Source organism: Pocillopora verrucosa, chromosome 7 (assembly GCF_036669915.1).
Source record: "Pocillopora verrucosa isolate sample1 chromosome 7, ASM3666991v2, whole genome shotgun sequence".
In the NCBI taxonomy this organism is placed as follows: domain Eukaryota; kingdom Metazoa; phylum Cnidaria; class Anthozoa; order Scleractinia; family Pocilloporidae; genus Pocillopora; species Pocillopora verrucosa.
Genome location: NC_089318.1, coordinates 20,567,513 through 20,581,166, shown reverse-complemented (window position 1 = coordinate 20,581,166; position 13,654 = coordinate 20,567,513). Strand labels below are relative to the sequence as shown.

The window sequence follows — 13,654 nt, the reverse complement described above, 5'->3', positions numbered from 1 at the left end:
TAGCAAATTGTACCAGTTTATGGTGATAAGATCAAAAGTTCCATTTGAACTTCTTTAAAATGTTTACCTTTTGATTCGTTGCCACCTCTGATTCAAATATGTGTTGTGAATTAAAATGAAGAAAATCCTACCCTAACAGATGATCGCTTCCGGGACAACACTGTGATAACCTTAGTAAGCTAGTATTAACTGAGGGTCAAACGATCGATCTTCCGAAAATGATAGAAAATTCGGGATAACCTACGGTAGCGATAAACTAATAGACTCGCGGGAGATTCATTCCTTTAAATCTTCCTTTTTCTTTATTCCAGGAGGTTTAGAGGTGTTCGTGAATGGTGTTGTTTTCCAGAACTACAGTACCTTGACAAACATCAGTATAACTCTCGACGGGTCTGTGTCAGTTTCCCGACCAGAGAATAACTCCTTCCTCGTTGCCTTTCCGTCTGGAATATCTGTAACAATCACTGAAGTGCAAGGATCACTTTCCATAGTTTTTGCTGCCCCAACCAATTTCAAAGGTCAAACCAAGGGCCTTCTGGGCACATGGAACGACAACGTGGTGGACGACTTTCTAAGACCGGATAACACGACGTTACCATCTAATTCTACAGGCAGACAGATACATTTTGACTTTGGGTTGAAATGTAAGTTTTATAGCCCATGATTTTTTTTAGTCTTCCTTTTCTATATTATAACGAAGAAAGCCTGTACTCCTCCGTTTGCCTTGTTGGACAAAAAATTACACATATGCAAAGGTACGAGGGAGACATCACTTTTTACTTGGAAAGCCATTGAGTCACGTCAACTGTATTCATGATAATTTGCAGGAAAAAATCTAAACAAAAAAAGCGGAGAGCTGGGCATTTGTACTCTGATGTTTATCCTAGGTTTTCTAGACAGTCACGATACTTAGCTTATTTAGTTGTCGTATTCTATAAACTGCATTTGACGCTATATTACAGGGCAAGTATCGTCAAACACGAGCCTTTTCACCTATAAACCTGGGGAAAATACGAGCTCTTTCGTCAATGAATCATTTGTTCCAATTTTTCTGGATGAGCCCATACCATTTGCAAGTGACGAACTGAAACAGCAAGCCGAGGCTGTATGTGGCGGGGATGCCAACTGTTTGTTTGATATAGCGTCTACCGGAGACGTTGCCGTAGGAGCTAGCACCAAGCAAGTTGCAGTGCAGTTGGAAAGTGAATCTCAAGACTTACGTTAGTAAACAAAGCTACATTAATACCTAGCCATTTATAAACGTTGTAGACGTTAGTCAGGCGGAGCTCCCTCAGAAAATTGCCATGAATCTCAGTGGTTCGGTTTTAAATAAAAAGCCAGTCATTGTGATTTCACAAAAGCTTCTTTTCCTCTTGTACATTTATGAAAAGGTGAAGCATTCATGAAAACAGCGCAGTTTTGGAAGAATAGGCGATCGAAAATAGGTTTTAGCTGTCTGTAGACGTAATTACAATAATGATTAGGCGCCTTGATACAAAAACTTTTATCCAATTGCTTTGTTTTGGGGTAAACTTCGTCCAAAGTCGCCTTTGATTAATCATCATGATTCGTTTTCTTTCAGTCTATTAAACAATTACATTATAAACTCAAGATTTCTATCGTGCCATAGATGATGAGGGTAAAGCACCATTTTTTGCTAGGAAACTTACAAATTTATACTAGTAAATGATTTTTTTCTTTCATCCTTTAGAAAATTTCCCGCCAAAGATTTTGGTAGGGCCAACTGAGCTTAACATTACAGTCAACACTACAGCAAATGTGACGATTGTCGCACAGGATCCCAACAATGACACAATGACTTTCTCTGTTAGTGGGACTCTTCCAAAGGGGCATACAACATCAACCACCGATTCCTCAATGTCACTTGTATGGGAAGTGACCACTGATAAGGTACCTTGTTTGAATTTGCCAGAAAACGTTTTGTGCTATGATATGTGGTTGTGTGACTTAGTGTTGTGACTTAAGAATGAGTACTGATAGAACTTGGGACGAAAGTAGAAGCGAAGAGAAGGAGAAGGTAAACATAGAAATAAGGGCGTAGGTTGAAGTGAATAGAGAAAAGCAGGACGAAAGGGAAGTAGCAGGTTGATTGAAATGAGTATTAACTGATAAGCAGGAGGAAAGAGATGAAGATACAATGATAAAGAAGCAACAATAGGCCTATCCTTGGTTCCTAATTTATCGCCTTCCACTCATTGTTAGACCTGGCAACATATCATGTGAGTTTAATATATTGCCTCGTTTGAAAATATATCACTCCTTCTGGCAGATTGACATACAATTCATAGTGGCCGATGCAACGACAAGTACAGTTTTACAACCAGCTATCAACGTCTGCGCATGCCAAAACCAAGGGGTTTGCACACCCGTGGAGGAAGACGATGCCGAAAATAGTGCTGACAGCAGTGAGAACAAATTTAGTATTTTGTCATGCACTTGTCAGAATGGATATACCGGGACTTTATGTGATGCAGACCTCGATGCTTGCGAAGAAAATTTCCAGCCTTGTTACCCGGGTGTGACTTGTAACGATCTACCAGCGCCTGCAAATGAAACTGGATTCAAGTGTGATCCCTGCCCAAACGGGTATTCTGGTGATGGAATAGAATGTTCAGGTAACGGTTGCTCTTTGTTTAAAAATAAATTCCGTATTTCTACAGGCAAAATTAGTTAGAAAATAAGAAAAATTAGAAAATGCTTAATCTTAGAAAGGGGATGACAAGTATCAGTAATGTGACTGATTGTAGTCCAATTAGGTCTCTAACCATACTAGTATGATTACAGACAGAATTGGACTACACGAAGTCTTGTTACCAATTTATCAAAAATAGAAAAACAAACTTACTAGCTACCGGTGACACGTTTTCATGAAAAACAACAGTTAACACAGTAAGATGTGTGACAACAGCGTGCGCACGTGACGTGTGCTGTCCAACTACAAAGCAATGACGTGTACACTGTCCAATTAGTGCTCAACTTCGGTTGGTGATAACCAACCACGTTCAAGAATTTTCCTATAGTTCTAATTAATTATGAAATATCTCTCTGCCTCTAACCCCTCCTTTGTTTTTCAGACGTGGACGAATGTGCCAAGAAGACTGATGGCTGCAGTGACACCTGTATCAACACTCCTGGATCATTTGTGTGCGAGTGCAAAGCGGGATACTCTCTCGGAATAGACGAGAAGACATGCGCAGGTAATCTAAAAGAAAATGATAAGAGGCTTTGTTTTCTTATTTTAGAAAAAAGCTCTTCTGATCATATTCTTCGTGTTTGAAGAGCCTGAACCATTTTCGATTTTAATCGAAGTCAATTCTTATCTCGATCCAAGGGGTTGGCGAGGATATTGACTTTTTTCACCCTTGTTGTCCTAAATTAGGTTTTTTTAGTGTTGCTGTGGCATTACTCGTGTATAGTCCATTGGTATTTAACTTCGGTGTTCCGACATTACATCAATTATTTAATTTTTTTAGGGTCTGGGGCCAGTTTTCTGTTCGTATTTGCCAACAATCATTGTTTGATGCCGTTTATATCTTTATCTTTAGATAATGATGAGTGTTCTCCAGTCGGTGATTGCATGCACATTTGTGAAAACACCCCGGGAAGTTATAACTGCAAATGCAATGCCGACTTCAAGGTGGACCCAGATGATTTAAAGAAATGCATACGTGAGTAATTCAGTGTCACTTTCCTGATAAATTCTGTTGTATTTCCTGTGAAGATGTTTTATTATGAGATATGCTGGCTCTTTTATTATTCTATTAGCCTCCATTTCATCTCTAAGTTGCTGAAATCGAAATTTTTTTTAATACTAAACGCATATCTTTGTGCAGTTGTGCTCTTAAAGTAAAATCCAAGCGCAGTCTTCGTACGGTCTTCACTCTTGTTTTACATGCAAATTCCACATGCATGTGAATTTTTTTCGCGAAAGGCATGTGGATGTATTTCAAACCCCTCTGGAAAATGGTATTTCTTTCAAATATCATTTTTAATACTTCTTGACACCCACAATATAGAAAAACCTGCTTCAAACTTTCGAAAACTTCTCTGAAACTACTTTGCATAAGTAACGTTTTTGACTGTGCGTTAGTGATAATTATTTTATTGAAATCATTACTGCTTTAAAAAGGGTTATACTAACACTTAGCATTCATGACACAGCTGTGAATCCTTGTGAAGGAGATCACGGCTGCCAACATGTCTGCTTCCAGTCCAACGGCCAAGACAAGTGTTCATGCAATGCAGGGTACGAGTTGAATGGAGATGGAAAAACCTGCTCAGGTGTGTCATGAATACTTTTTTAGCTTTATACCGTGTTGATGAATAGAAATCGATAATTTTTCTGTTGATTTTAACTTATTTGTTAGGTATTTTTGAGTCTCTGTTGTTAAGACCATACCACACAAACCCAAACACACACACATCATACCACCATAGAAAACCAGATGAAAACAGTGTAAAGCTCCTGCAGCCAGCCATCTCTTGCCCATCAGTCTTCTCTCGCTATTCCTTCTTTCCCTCGTTTTTTATTTTCTTCTTTTACTGATGGGGTTTAGAAATCTTACGAAATTACCTTTGAAAAGAACACTTTTGATCACACATAGATGTAAAATAATATTAATATTAATAATAAAAAAACACCGCATCCATGCGTGCATCTTAACAATAAATCCTAAATGGCTTTCTTAAAAAAAATTGGTGCTGTACCAGGAGTGGATATCACTCCGAGAGAGATGGTGTAAGGGAATTTATCCAATTCTTTTTTTCTTTCTTCAGTCCCTTTTAAACTTGTATTAACTACATTGGGATTTATCTGCCACCGCAGCAAAGTGACTTAGATGCATTGCTTTTTTATACCCGTTTTTTGTGTTTTCTAGATGTGGATGAGTGCTCTTCAAGCGACAACAATCGGTGTAGTCAGTCTTGTAAAAACACAGTAGGGAGCTATGAATGCTCCTGTGTGGCTGGGTTTAAACTTGACAGCGATGGTTACGCTTGCAATGGTAACAGCTAAAGTTTTTTAATTAATTATCTCTCAAGAACGATCCGTGTAACAGATTTTGGATATAATGATCTATTTAAGAAGTAGGAAAATTTTTATTGCTATTTGAGATATTTCGTCTGGTAGAATGAAGTTTTCGTCATAATGGCAAACTGTGTCGCCTCTAATTCTTTTTATTTCTATCTCAGATATCGACGAATGTATGGAGTTTACGTTTAATTGCGATCCCTCGCAGAAGTGTGAAAACACGCCTGGTTCTTACAAGTGCGTCTGTGATGAAGGACTTTATTGGATAGATAACATGTGCAAAGGTGACTTATTGCCCAATTAATTATTTGCCTATTTGCCCTAATGAAATTCCTGAACTACTTGCTAGTAGACGTATCGAACCTTTAATTTCGGTCATTACTGCTGAAACTAATTATAGGTGCAAGTGGTTGTCCGTGAGTTAGTTAGTATGCTCAGCAAGTTGCTAGGACTTTAACAGATGAAAACAAGTGAGCGAATCTGCTTAATTCTGCTTAATAATTCCTAGAGAAAAATCATGGGATACGACCATGTGATAAGGAAGGCTTTTTATCTCGTGATAGGGATGGCTTGTGGGCTTTTTTCAGACTGCGAAATCTGCCGATTGTAATTAAGGGTGGATTCCTTTTAATTTGTATGTTTGATATCTATTTTTCAAAGTCTCGATCAAATACTCATAAGTTCGTGAATACTTGAGCGCAAAAATATACCAGTATACCAGTAAGAGATACGTAATTTCACGCACATTTTCTTCTTCAACTTTTGTACTGTGTTACGATAGTAGGTGAATCTGTTTTGAGGTTGATAGCATTTCTTCATCCTCTCTACACCTGCAGGGCTAGAAAAGGGCGAGGCTCCTCCTCCACCCCCTCCCGCCTCAACCCCAAGGGCACCATCAGATGAGGAGAAGAGTGAATCGGTCAACGTAGAGGTGGCCTTCAATATCTCGATGGTGAGAAACAGAGAATACTTGCATGTGATAAACTGTACTGGCTGCCTATAGTCCTTCTCGCTACATTGTAGCATGATGGCAGTGAATTCGCGTCTTCGACTGTTTTTTTGCCATTCTGAAAATGTGGACATGTGAACCGTCAGTATGGCAGATTATCCTTTAAGAAAGGAGAAATTTTCAATAACCACAACTGATATACTGAATAATTCTTTTTATTAGTGGAACGCTGAAGTTGAAGAGAAGTTCAAAACTACCCTAGCAGAAGCAGCTACCAAACATTGCGCGACAAAGGACGATTGTACAGATAAGAAAACGAGGTAGAGATTTAATCTGTCTATCTACAATATAGCCGATCGATTGACATACCGACCGTGTATTGTCTACCGAGTCAATATTTTGGGCAAATTAATCACGGTGCACTAAACGACTAAATAACTGACTGACTGACTGACTGACCGACGAACCGACCAACTGACCAAATGACAGACCGACTGACTGACCCACCGACTGAGCGACTGAGCGGCTGACCGACCAGCTGATTGGCAGACTGACGGATTGACTGACCCACCGACTCACCGAACGGCTGACTCACCGACTAAATGACCGACTACCTGACCAACTGAAAGACCGACTGACTGATCCACCGGCTGACTGGCCGACTGAACTGACCAACCGACCAACTGACCGACTGACAGACTTGCCGATCGCCAGACTGATGGACCGTCTAACTGACAGACAGACTGACTGACGGAATGTTTATCGTATAAAACTCAGATCAGCCGACTGCCTATCACTGCGAACTATTGGCTGCTTAACAGACTACAAGTTTGACATAGGTAGAGATCGGAAGGCTTATAAATCATAGCTGACTGACTGACTATCGAACCGATAGCTCTGCATTAACAAAAGACTTAAGAGCAAGGTCATTTCTTTGGCCCAGGGCGTCAACGCCTTAGTTGTATGCAGGGCATCCGTCATATAGCAACACCGGCGTCTGAAGGTTTTCGATCCAAAAACTTTATTCAAACATCATCATATTTCAGATCGAGGAAGAAACAATTATACTAATCCACCCATGCACGTCTATTGCATCTTTTTTTTCAGCTCAAGGCGCCGGAGGGCAGCGAGCTACGTCACATTTACGGAAAACCAAGTTCATCTTCTGCCCGGTTACCCAAAGCAAATATCTGTAGTACCTCTCCTAGCAAGCCTTGCATTTTATGTACAATTTCCTCCTGGATCGTCAGTCCCCGTCATAAAGAAAGACGTCCTGGCCAACATCGTTCAAGGGTCACTGGTTGAACTCTCGAGCTCCATAAATGCCAATATATCGAGTGTACAAATCCTTTTTGCCGATACAACGACGGTAACGACTCCTGTGACCGCAGCGATCCCGACAGAAAAAGACAGATCCAAAATGCATGCCATCATTGGTGGATGTGTTGCTGCTGCTTTGCTCCTCATTCTTGTCATCATTGCCACCATTTGGTACTGTAAGAAAAGAAAGAAGAACGGGTATGTCAATACATATCTTGTTTGACGCGATCTTATGGTAGTATTAGAGGAAGTTAAATAAATAGGGCAAAAAACTGCTGTGCTAACTTCTGCTTACTGTGCTCAATGTTCTCCTATACTCTACCAACATTTCTCCATCTATTGGCGAAATTTTTAAAGAAGACTACTAGTGAAGAAGTCTACTAGTAAGACTAAGAATAGTAATAAATGAAAAATCCGTAACAAAGAAAGTTGAAGCATGGCCATCAAACGAGATCGCAATCTCCGAGAGCAATTTGCCAATTTTGTCCCCAATTCCTCTATATCGACCCCTTCCTACCCTGGACAGAAATGAGCCATAGTTTTTGTGGTCAAACACCGTGCAGGTGGGGAGGTAGGGAAGGGGGATTATTGTATTGAGGAGCAGCACATTTAAAGTTTATTTTCCAAGAAACATTTAATATGGAGTTTACACCATGTGGCATGTGTTATTTACCACGCATGTGTTATCTTCGCCATCTATGACGTGCATGTGTCGCATATCATTAGGTGTGTGAAATCTCAGCCCCAGTAAGAGAAATTATGAAAGAAAAAATTGACAAAAGTGAATTCGAATTCGGGCTGAGTCCCAGAGGTATTTGTTTCAAGTGTTCTCAAACGGTATGGCTTTTTTTTTTTTTTTTTTCACTAATGATAACGTTAGGTAAAGTAAAACTGAATTGTTTATTGCTTTAAATGCTTCAGGTCGACACACCCTTAAATATGTGTGGCCACTTTTTTTTTTTGCATAGACACTAACTCTGCTTTTCTCATTTTAGAATTGCAAAACAACGAGTCGACAGTGAGCAGTCAATTTCCCGAAAAATCTCAGGGATGGAGATGGCGGCTGTTAATGATGCGTATATGATGAGTCCAGGTTCTCTTCCACCAGGGTCAGTGGAACCACAATATGAAGAACTGGAACGACCCGAAAAGGAATATCCTATGTACAATAGTACAAAGTAATTTGATGAACATTCGAATGAAGAACATATACTTAATAAACGAAAATGTTTACCCAATGCTCTAGTAAGTATGTTTTGAATGATGTACCTAACATTATGCAGAAAGAGAGCCTCTCTTTCTTCTGCACTTTGCTAAACTTGTCATCACTGAGAGAAGATAAACTCTGGCCTTCCGCAATCATTTTTTTATTCTGCTTGAATTTTGCTTCACTTTTCAGGTTTTCTTCAATTTTCCTTTACATCGCTATTGGGAAAAAGTGTGCGTGTTAATTTGAGTTCTTTTCTTTGCATTTTATCCGAATATCTACAGTAGTTTTATCATTTTAGACCCAACAGTTTCGAAGTGGGCTTCCTCAGAGGAAATCAGTATAACCTTTTTTATGCATCTTATCCATAATAATTTTCTGGCAAAGGAGCCAACTAACAGAGTAACCAGACTCCTAAAGCAGCAGGTCTGTGTTGGAAAGTTTTTCTCTAAGTAAACGAAAATTTTTGTATTTTTTGCTTCACGTTTTATGAGCGTGACAATAAATTAAAATGAAAACGGTTGTTTTCTCCGATATTTTTTCGCCGCTACCTTGTAAGGGATGATGTACCTAAATTTTAACGTGATGTTGTATTGATATTAATTGTGTGTTGGTCACTCACGAGAATTAAAAAGTCAGAGGTGTTGGCCTGCAGCTGTTTTCCTGGATTCTTTGAAGGATCCATATCAGGAGAAAAAAAAACAATGAAGTTCCCTTCTTTGCAGAGTTGACGAACTTCACAAAAAAAAGTTATTCGACTCATCTTTAACGATTGGAACTGACTTTAAATAGGGAACTTCCAGAGAAAGGGGGGAGGGGGGAGGAGGGGAACGGAAAATCATCAAAGGTGAGCTTGACACCATGAGAGCGTACATACAGATAGATTCCCTTTAGCATTACCAAGAGGTGTATGTGGTCTTTGAGGTGCTGCTGATATCATTCCGACTGAAGTGAGTCTTAAAAGGGAGGCTTACAATCAATGAATATAAAACAGATTTCAAGTTAGTTCAAAGATGTGGACCTTCCGCTGGTATTCAAACTAATTTAGTACCTACTAGGTACTAAAGTACTAAATTAAAAAAAAAAACCAACAACATAATCACTCAATTATACACTTTTTTTTATTGGCATCCCATTTACTCTAAAATTTTAAAGTACATCTATGTGGTGATTTTGAAAAAAACATTTTCTACAACATTAATGTTCCTCCGACTTGATAAACACTTCAGTACAAAGGAAAATTGAATGGCAGGTTTCACAGCTTTACCTTTCACCATTCCATGATGGTTGCCCTGTGCAGTCCCCTTTCCTTTCGAGAGAGAAGAGAAAGGAGTAAAAAGTCGTGGGGTGGGGGGGATGCACTACTGGTGCCCTGCGATACTACCCTTGTTTCTGTTACGTCGGAAAAATAATGAGGAATGCTGAAAAAAAAAAACCTTGAAAAACACTATGAAATAGATGCCTCTAATAAGAAGTCATTAGTAAAGATCATAACAGGGTTAATCAAGGTTTCTTGTTTTCTAAAAGAGTCCAAATTTTAAAGTTCGTTCTAATCTTCTCTACCCATGGTCATGTTTGCTAATTTTTAAGTTTATCATTACCTTTCACTGTGTAAACCCTGTCTTTGCAAACGAATATTTTCAGCCGTTCTCCTTGGTGAAAGGTAGTTTGCTCGCCTCGAAAAATGGCAAAAAAAATTGCTTTTACCCCCAATATGTAACCCTTACCCCTTTAAACCCTAAGAGTGACCAGGATCTAATTTCTCCTTACAGTAATACTGCTGAATCATTCATTAATGTCATTATAAGAAAGGAAATGATCGCCAACCCTAAGAAGCTTTAATTGTTAAACAAATTCTCCTCGTCCGTGCCAAAGAAAATGTGTGGAGACGAGTATGGAGAATTTGGATACTGATGTAAGGGTACAAAGGGCTAATTCCCTGCCAAACATTTCTTATAATTGAGTTATGAGAATATAGTGTTTAATCAGGAAACGTTTCTTAGCTAATATTTTTTCTCGAAAATACATTGATATTGTGCGGAGAAATTGCATTTTTGGCTCTTCCGGAAGTGAAAGTGTTAAGACCTGGTGTTATATATCAATGAGGCTGAATAACTTAATTGCCTTAAAATGTTAAGCCATCGCAGCTTGTTTAATTCAGTCTAGACAAAATGGATCAGAGATGTAAAACTAATCCCGGCAAAGGAGAGTGATTAATCTATTACTATAATTGTAGTGTCTAATTTTACACCATTACCAGTTACCGCCCAATTTCCGTAATAATATATATACATGTCATAATAGAGCCTAAAACATTTCAACCCTCAAACCAATTGATAAGCTTTATCATTTAGTGATATATTCTCGAATGTAGGTTATTTAAATATCGAAGGGCTAAAAGCCGCAGAAAAATCTCAGGACGAAAACTGCCAAAAAACATTAACACCCAAACTCGGATTAAAAAGATGAAATTCGTGCCAATTTGACAAGCCGATCAGAGATCGTTCATTGTTGCAAAGCAATCATTGCTGTTTATCATACGTCGTAAAGCTTCAACTGCTCTTCCTGCTTTTGTAATTCTTAAGTTCAGATCGAATACAAATTTAGAATGAATTGAAAATATCGCAATTTCCTACAACACGAGGATCCAGAACCTTGAATGCAGTGACTAGACTATCACTTTTAGTTCGTGGAATCTCTATATTTGAATATTTGTATGCGATTGTTACCCCAGTCACTCACAACAACCCGCGATCCGCCAACCACTGAAACACTTAATGGAAAAGCAAACTGACCGATCCCCTTCCCGTTCGTGCCAAAACTATTGAGAGCGACCCCCTTGATATTGAAAAGTTGTAGACGATGGTTTTCGAAATCGCATACAATTATGTTTTGATTTTTATCAATGGCAAGGCCACGGGGACCACAAAATTCCCCTTTCTTATGGCCATGCCTACCTATAATTCTTAAAAGATCGCCATTTTGGTCGTAAACTTTAACTACATCGTTACCAGTATCAGCGACAACGAAGCGTTCCTCCTTGTCATGGTACATGGCAAATCTGGGATGAATTAGTCTGTCGTTGCCTGCGTCCCCAAATTTGAAGAGGAATTTGCCGTCGGAGCTAAACACTTGCACTCGGTGATTGTTCCAATCAGTGACGATGACACGGTCCTTCTGATCAACTGATATGCCGCAAGGGCCGTTGAACTGCCCATGGCCACTTCCCTCGGAACCGAACTTTTTCACAAACTTTCCAGTCTTCAAGTCAAAATACTGCACTCTGTTGTTGTCACTGTCTGCCACTAACACGTACTTTTGACTCTTGTCGAGCGCTATTGACATCGGGTGGAACAACTTGCCATCTTTTGTTCCTTCACTGCCGAACTCGAGGATCTGCCCGCCGTCCGGTGTAAATACGTGGATCCGATGCTTCAAACTGTCAGAGACGATAATCTGCCCGCTATTTGAAACAGCTACTCCGTGTGGTTGAGTAAATTTTCCATCGACGTTTCCATGAGATCCAAAGGACTTTAACGGGCTTAGTATGGGCGGCTTGACTTCTATCATGAAGGGGCTATCCTGGATGAGATGGCCACCGACCTCGACTTGCACACGATGAGGTCCTGGAACACGTGGTATGTAGCTGACATCGTAGGTGCCATTTCGATAATTTCGTACTCTACTTTCTATGAGGCCCCACATCGACGACTTCACTTCCACTACCACGTGGTCGATTTCGCTGTAGCTGACTTCACCCTGTGCATTTCTGGTTGTCACTATAAACTCTGCTTCCTCTCCTGCTGACACTTCATCCACGCCGTCTCCTTCAGCAGTGGACAAGGAAGGTTCCGTGAGACTAGTAACAACTTTGCCCAGCTTTGAGTTTTGGAGCCCTTCGAACATTTCCGTGTTGGGTACGTAGCCAATGTGTTCATTTTCAGCTGGATTGGTACCCACTTCGAGACTCGTGATTTCCTCCACGCGTGACTTTACGTGATTCTTGATGTACATAATTTCCTCGCTGATATTCCTCTGAAGCAAATCTTCGATGAAGTCGAAAGAACCTTCGGTCTGTGACATCATTGACTCGAAAAGTTTCAGCTGGAACGTTAAGTTTTCCAATTTGTCCTTACGAATACTTTCCAGTGTCTGGATCATTTCCTCCTGGTGGGCACGTATAATGGACACAAGTTCATCCATTTTCTCTGTCACGTCCTTCTTCAAGTAATCAACCTGCTCCTGTACCTCCATCGAGCGGTGTTCAACATTATGTACACCAAGTTCCACCAATCGTATCTTCTCCTTAAGTTTAGTACTCATTTCTCGAAACTTCAGCTTCTGCTCGCTGGCGGCCTCGTGAAGGTCAACAATACGATGCGTGTGTTGAATGGCGATATTGCATATGTGACATACAGAAGCGTCACAATCATAACAAAAATACTCCACAACTCCTTTCTCTTTGAACTTATGGGCGCACAGCATCGGACGCCGTAGCATGTCTTCGTAGTCTCGCGGCTTGAATTTTCCCAAGTTCACGGTTCGATGGCCGGTACTTCGCGTAATAACGTTATGTGCATTGAGGCATTCATCGCACATAAATGTGTCACACGCGAAACAGAAGGCGCTGAGTGTCAACTTCTTCTGGCAGTTGCCGCAGGATGCTTCAGGATAACTGCGTCTTTTAGCGATGAGCAGGTCAAGAAGACGCTTAATGTAAAAATTTGTCGGAAGCGACTCGAACTTGTTTCCCTCCGGTTTGCGGATATCATACTGGCAAAGTGGGCACGCGATTGTGGTCTGGTATGGCCGACTTCTAGCAACATCTTTGAGACACTCACAACAAAAAGTGTGAAGACAAGGCGTAATTTTAGGATTCCTTATGACATTTGAGCAAAGATGACACGTTACAAGCTCCTCTAGAGTTTCCATTACTTCTTTGATTTCCATTTTGTGTCTTTCTTTGACAACACCGTGTCGAAGTCTACCTACTCGAGCGAACTGTGTTCACGCCACGCAAACAGAATTGCTAATTAAGATCAAACAGACAGATACCGCTGGTTATGACAAATATTTACCGCTGAGCCTGTCGGAGACGTTTATGAAACGATAATCGGGTTTAAACAAT

General features: G+C 40.1%; 2 protein-coding genes across 2 annotated transcripts in view; one reads left to right on the top strand and one right to left on the bottom strand.

Annotated features, from left to right (window-relative positions):
- The window catches only part of LOC131781782 (uncharacterized), a 49,296-nt gene extending 40,280 nt beyond the window's left edge, over positions 1 to 9,016 (top strand). The window contains exons 54-66 of the mRNA XM_059098494.2: positions 312 to 644; positions 963 to 1,220; positions 1,712 to 1,911; positions 2,291 to 2,636; positions 3,096 to 3,218; positions 3,567 to 3,689; positions 4,183 to 4,302; positions 4,899 to 5,024; positions 5,212 to 5,334; positions 5,887 to 6,002; positions 6,222 to 6,319; positions 7,107 to 7,517; positions 8,315 to 9,016. Coding sequence (XP_058954477.2) covers positions 312 to 644; positions 963 to 1,220; positions 1,712 to 1,911; positions 2,291 to 2,636; positions 3,096 to 3,218; positions 3,567 to 3,689; positions 4,183 to 4,302; positions 4,899 to 5,024; positions 5,212 to 5,334; positions 5,887 to 6,002; positions 6,222 to 6,319; positions 7,107 to 7,517; positions 8,315 to 8,501 — 2,564 coding nt within the window. The 3' untranslated portion in view covers positions 8,502 to 9,016. The remainder of the gene's footprint in view (positions 1 to 311; positions 645 to 962; positions 1,221 to 1,711; positions 1,912 to 2,290; positions 2,637 to 3,095; positions 3,219 to 3,566; positions 3,690 to 4,182; positions 4,303 to 4,898; positions 5,025 to 5,211; positions 5,335 to 5,886; positions 6,003 to 6,221; positions 6,320 to 7,106; positions 7,518 to 8,314) is intronic.
- A 618-nt stretch (positions 9,017 to 9,634) lies between these two features.
- On the bottom strand, positions 9,635 to 13,654 carry LOC131781846 (E3 ubiquitin-protein ligase TRIM71-like). The gene has a single exon (XM_059098563.2). The coding sequence runs from the start codon at positions 13,474 to 13,476 to the stop codon at positions 11,209 to 11,211; it is 2,268 nt and encodes a 755-aa protein (XP_058954546.2). The 5' UTR covers positions 13,477 to 13,654; the 3' UTR covers positions 9,635 to 11,208.

Excerpts from the sequence above, each read along its gene's own strand:
- LOC131781846 (XM_059098563.2), bottom strand. The coding sequence starts at position 13,476 with ATGGAAATCAAAGAAGTAATGGAAACTCTAGAGGAGCTTGTAACGTGT.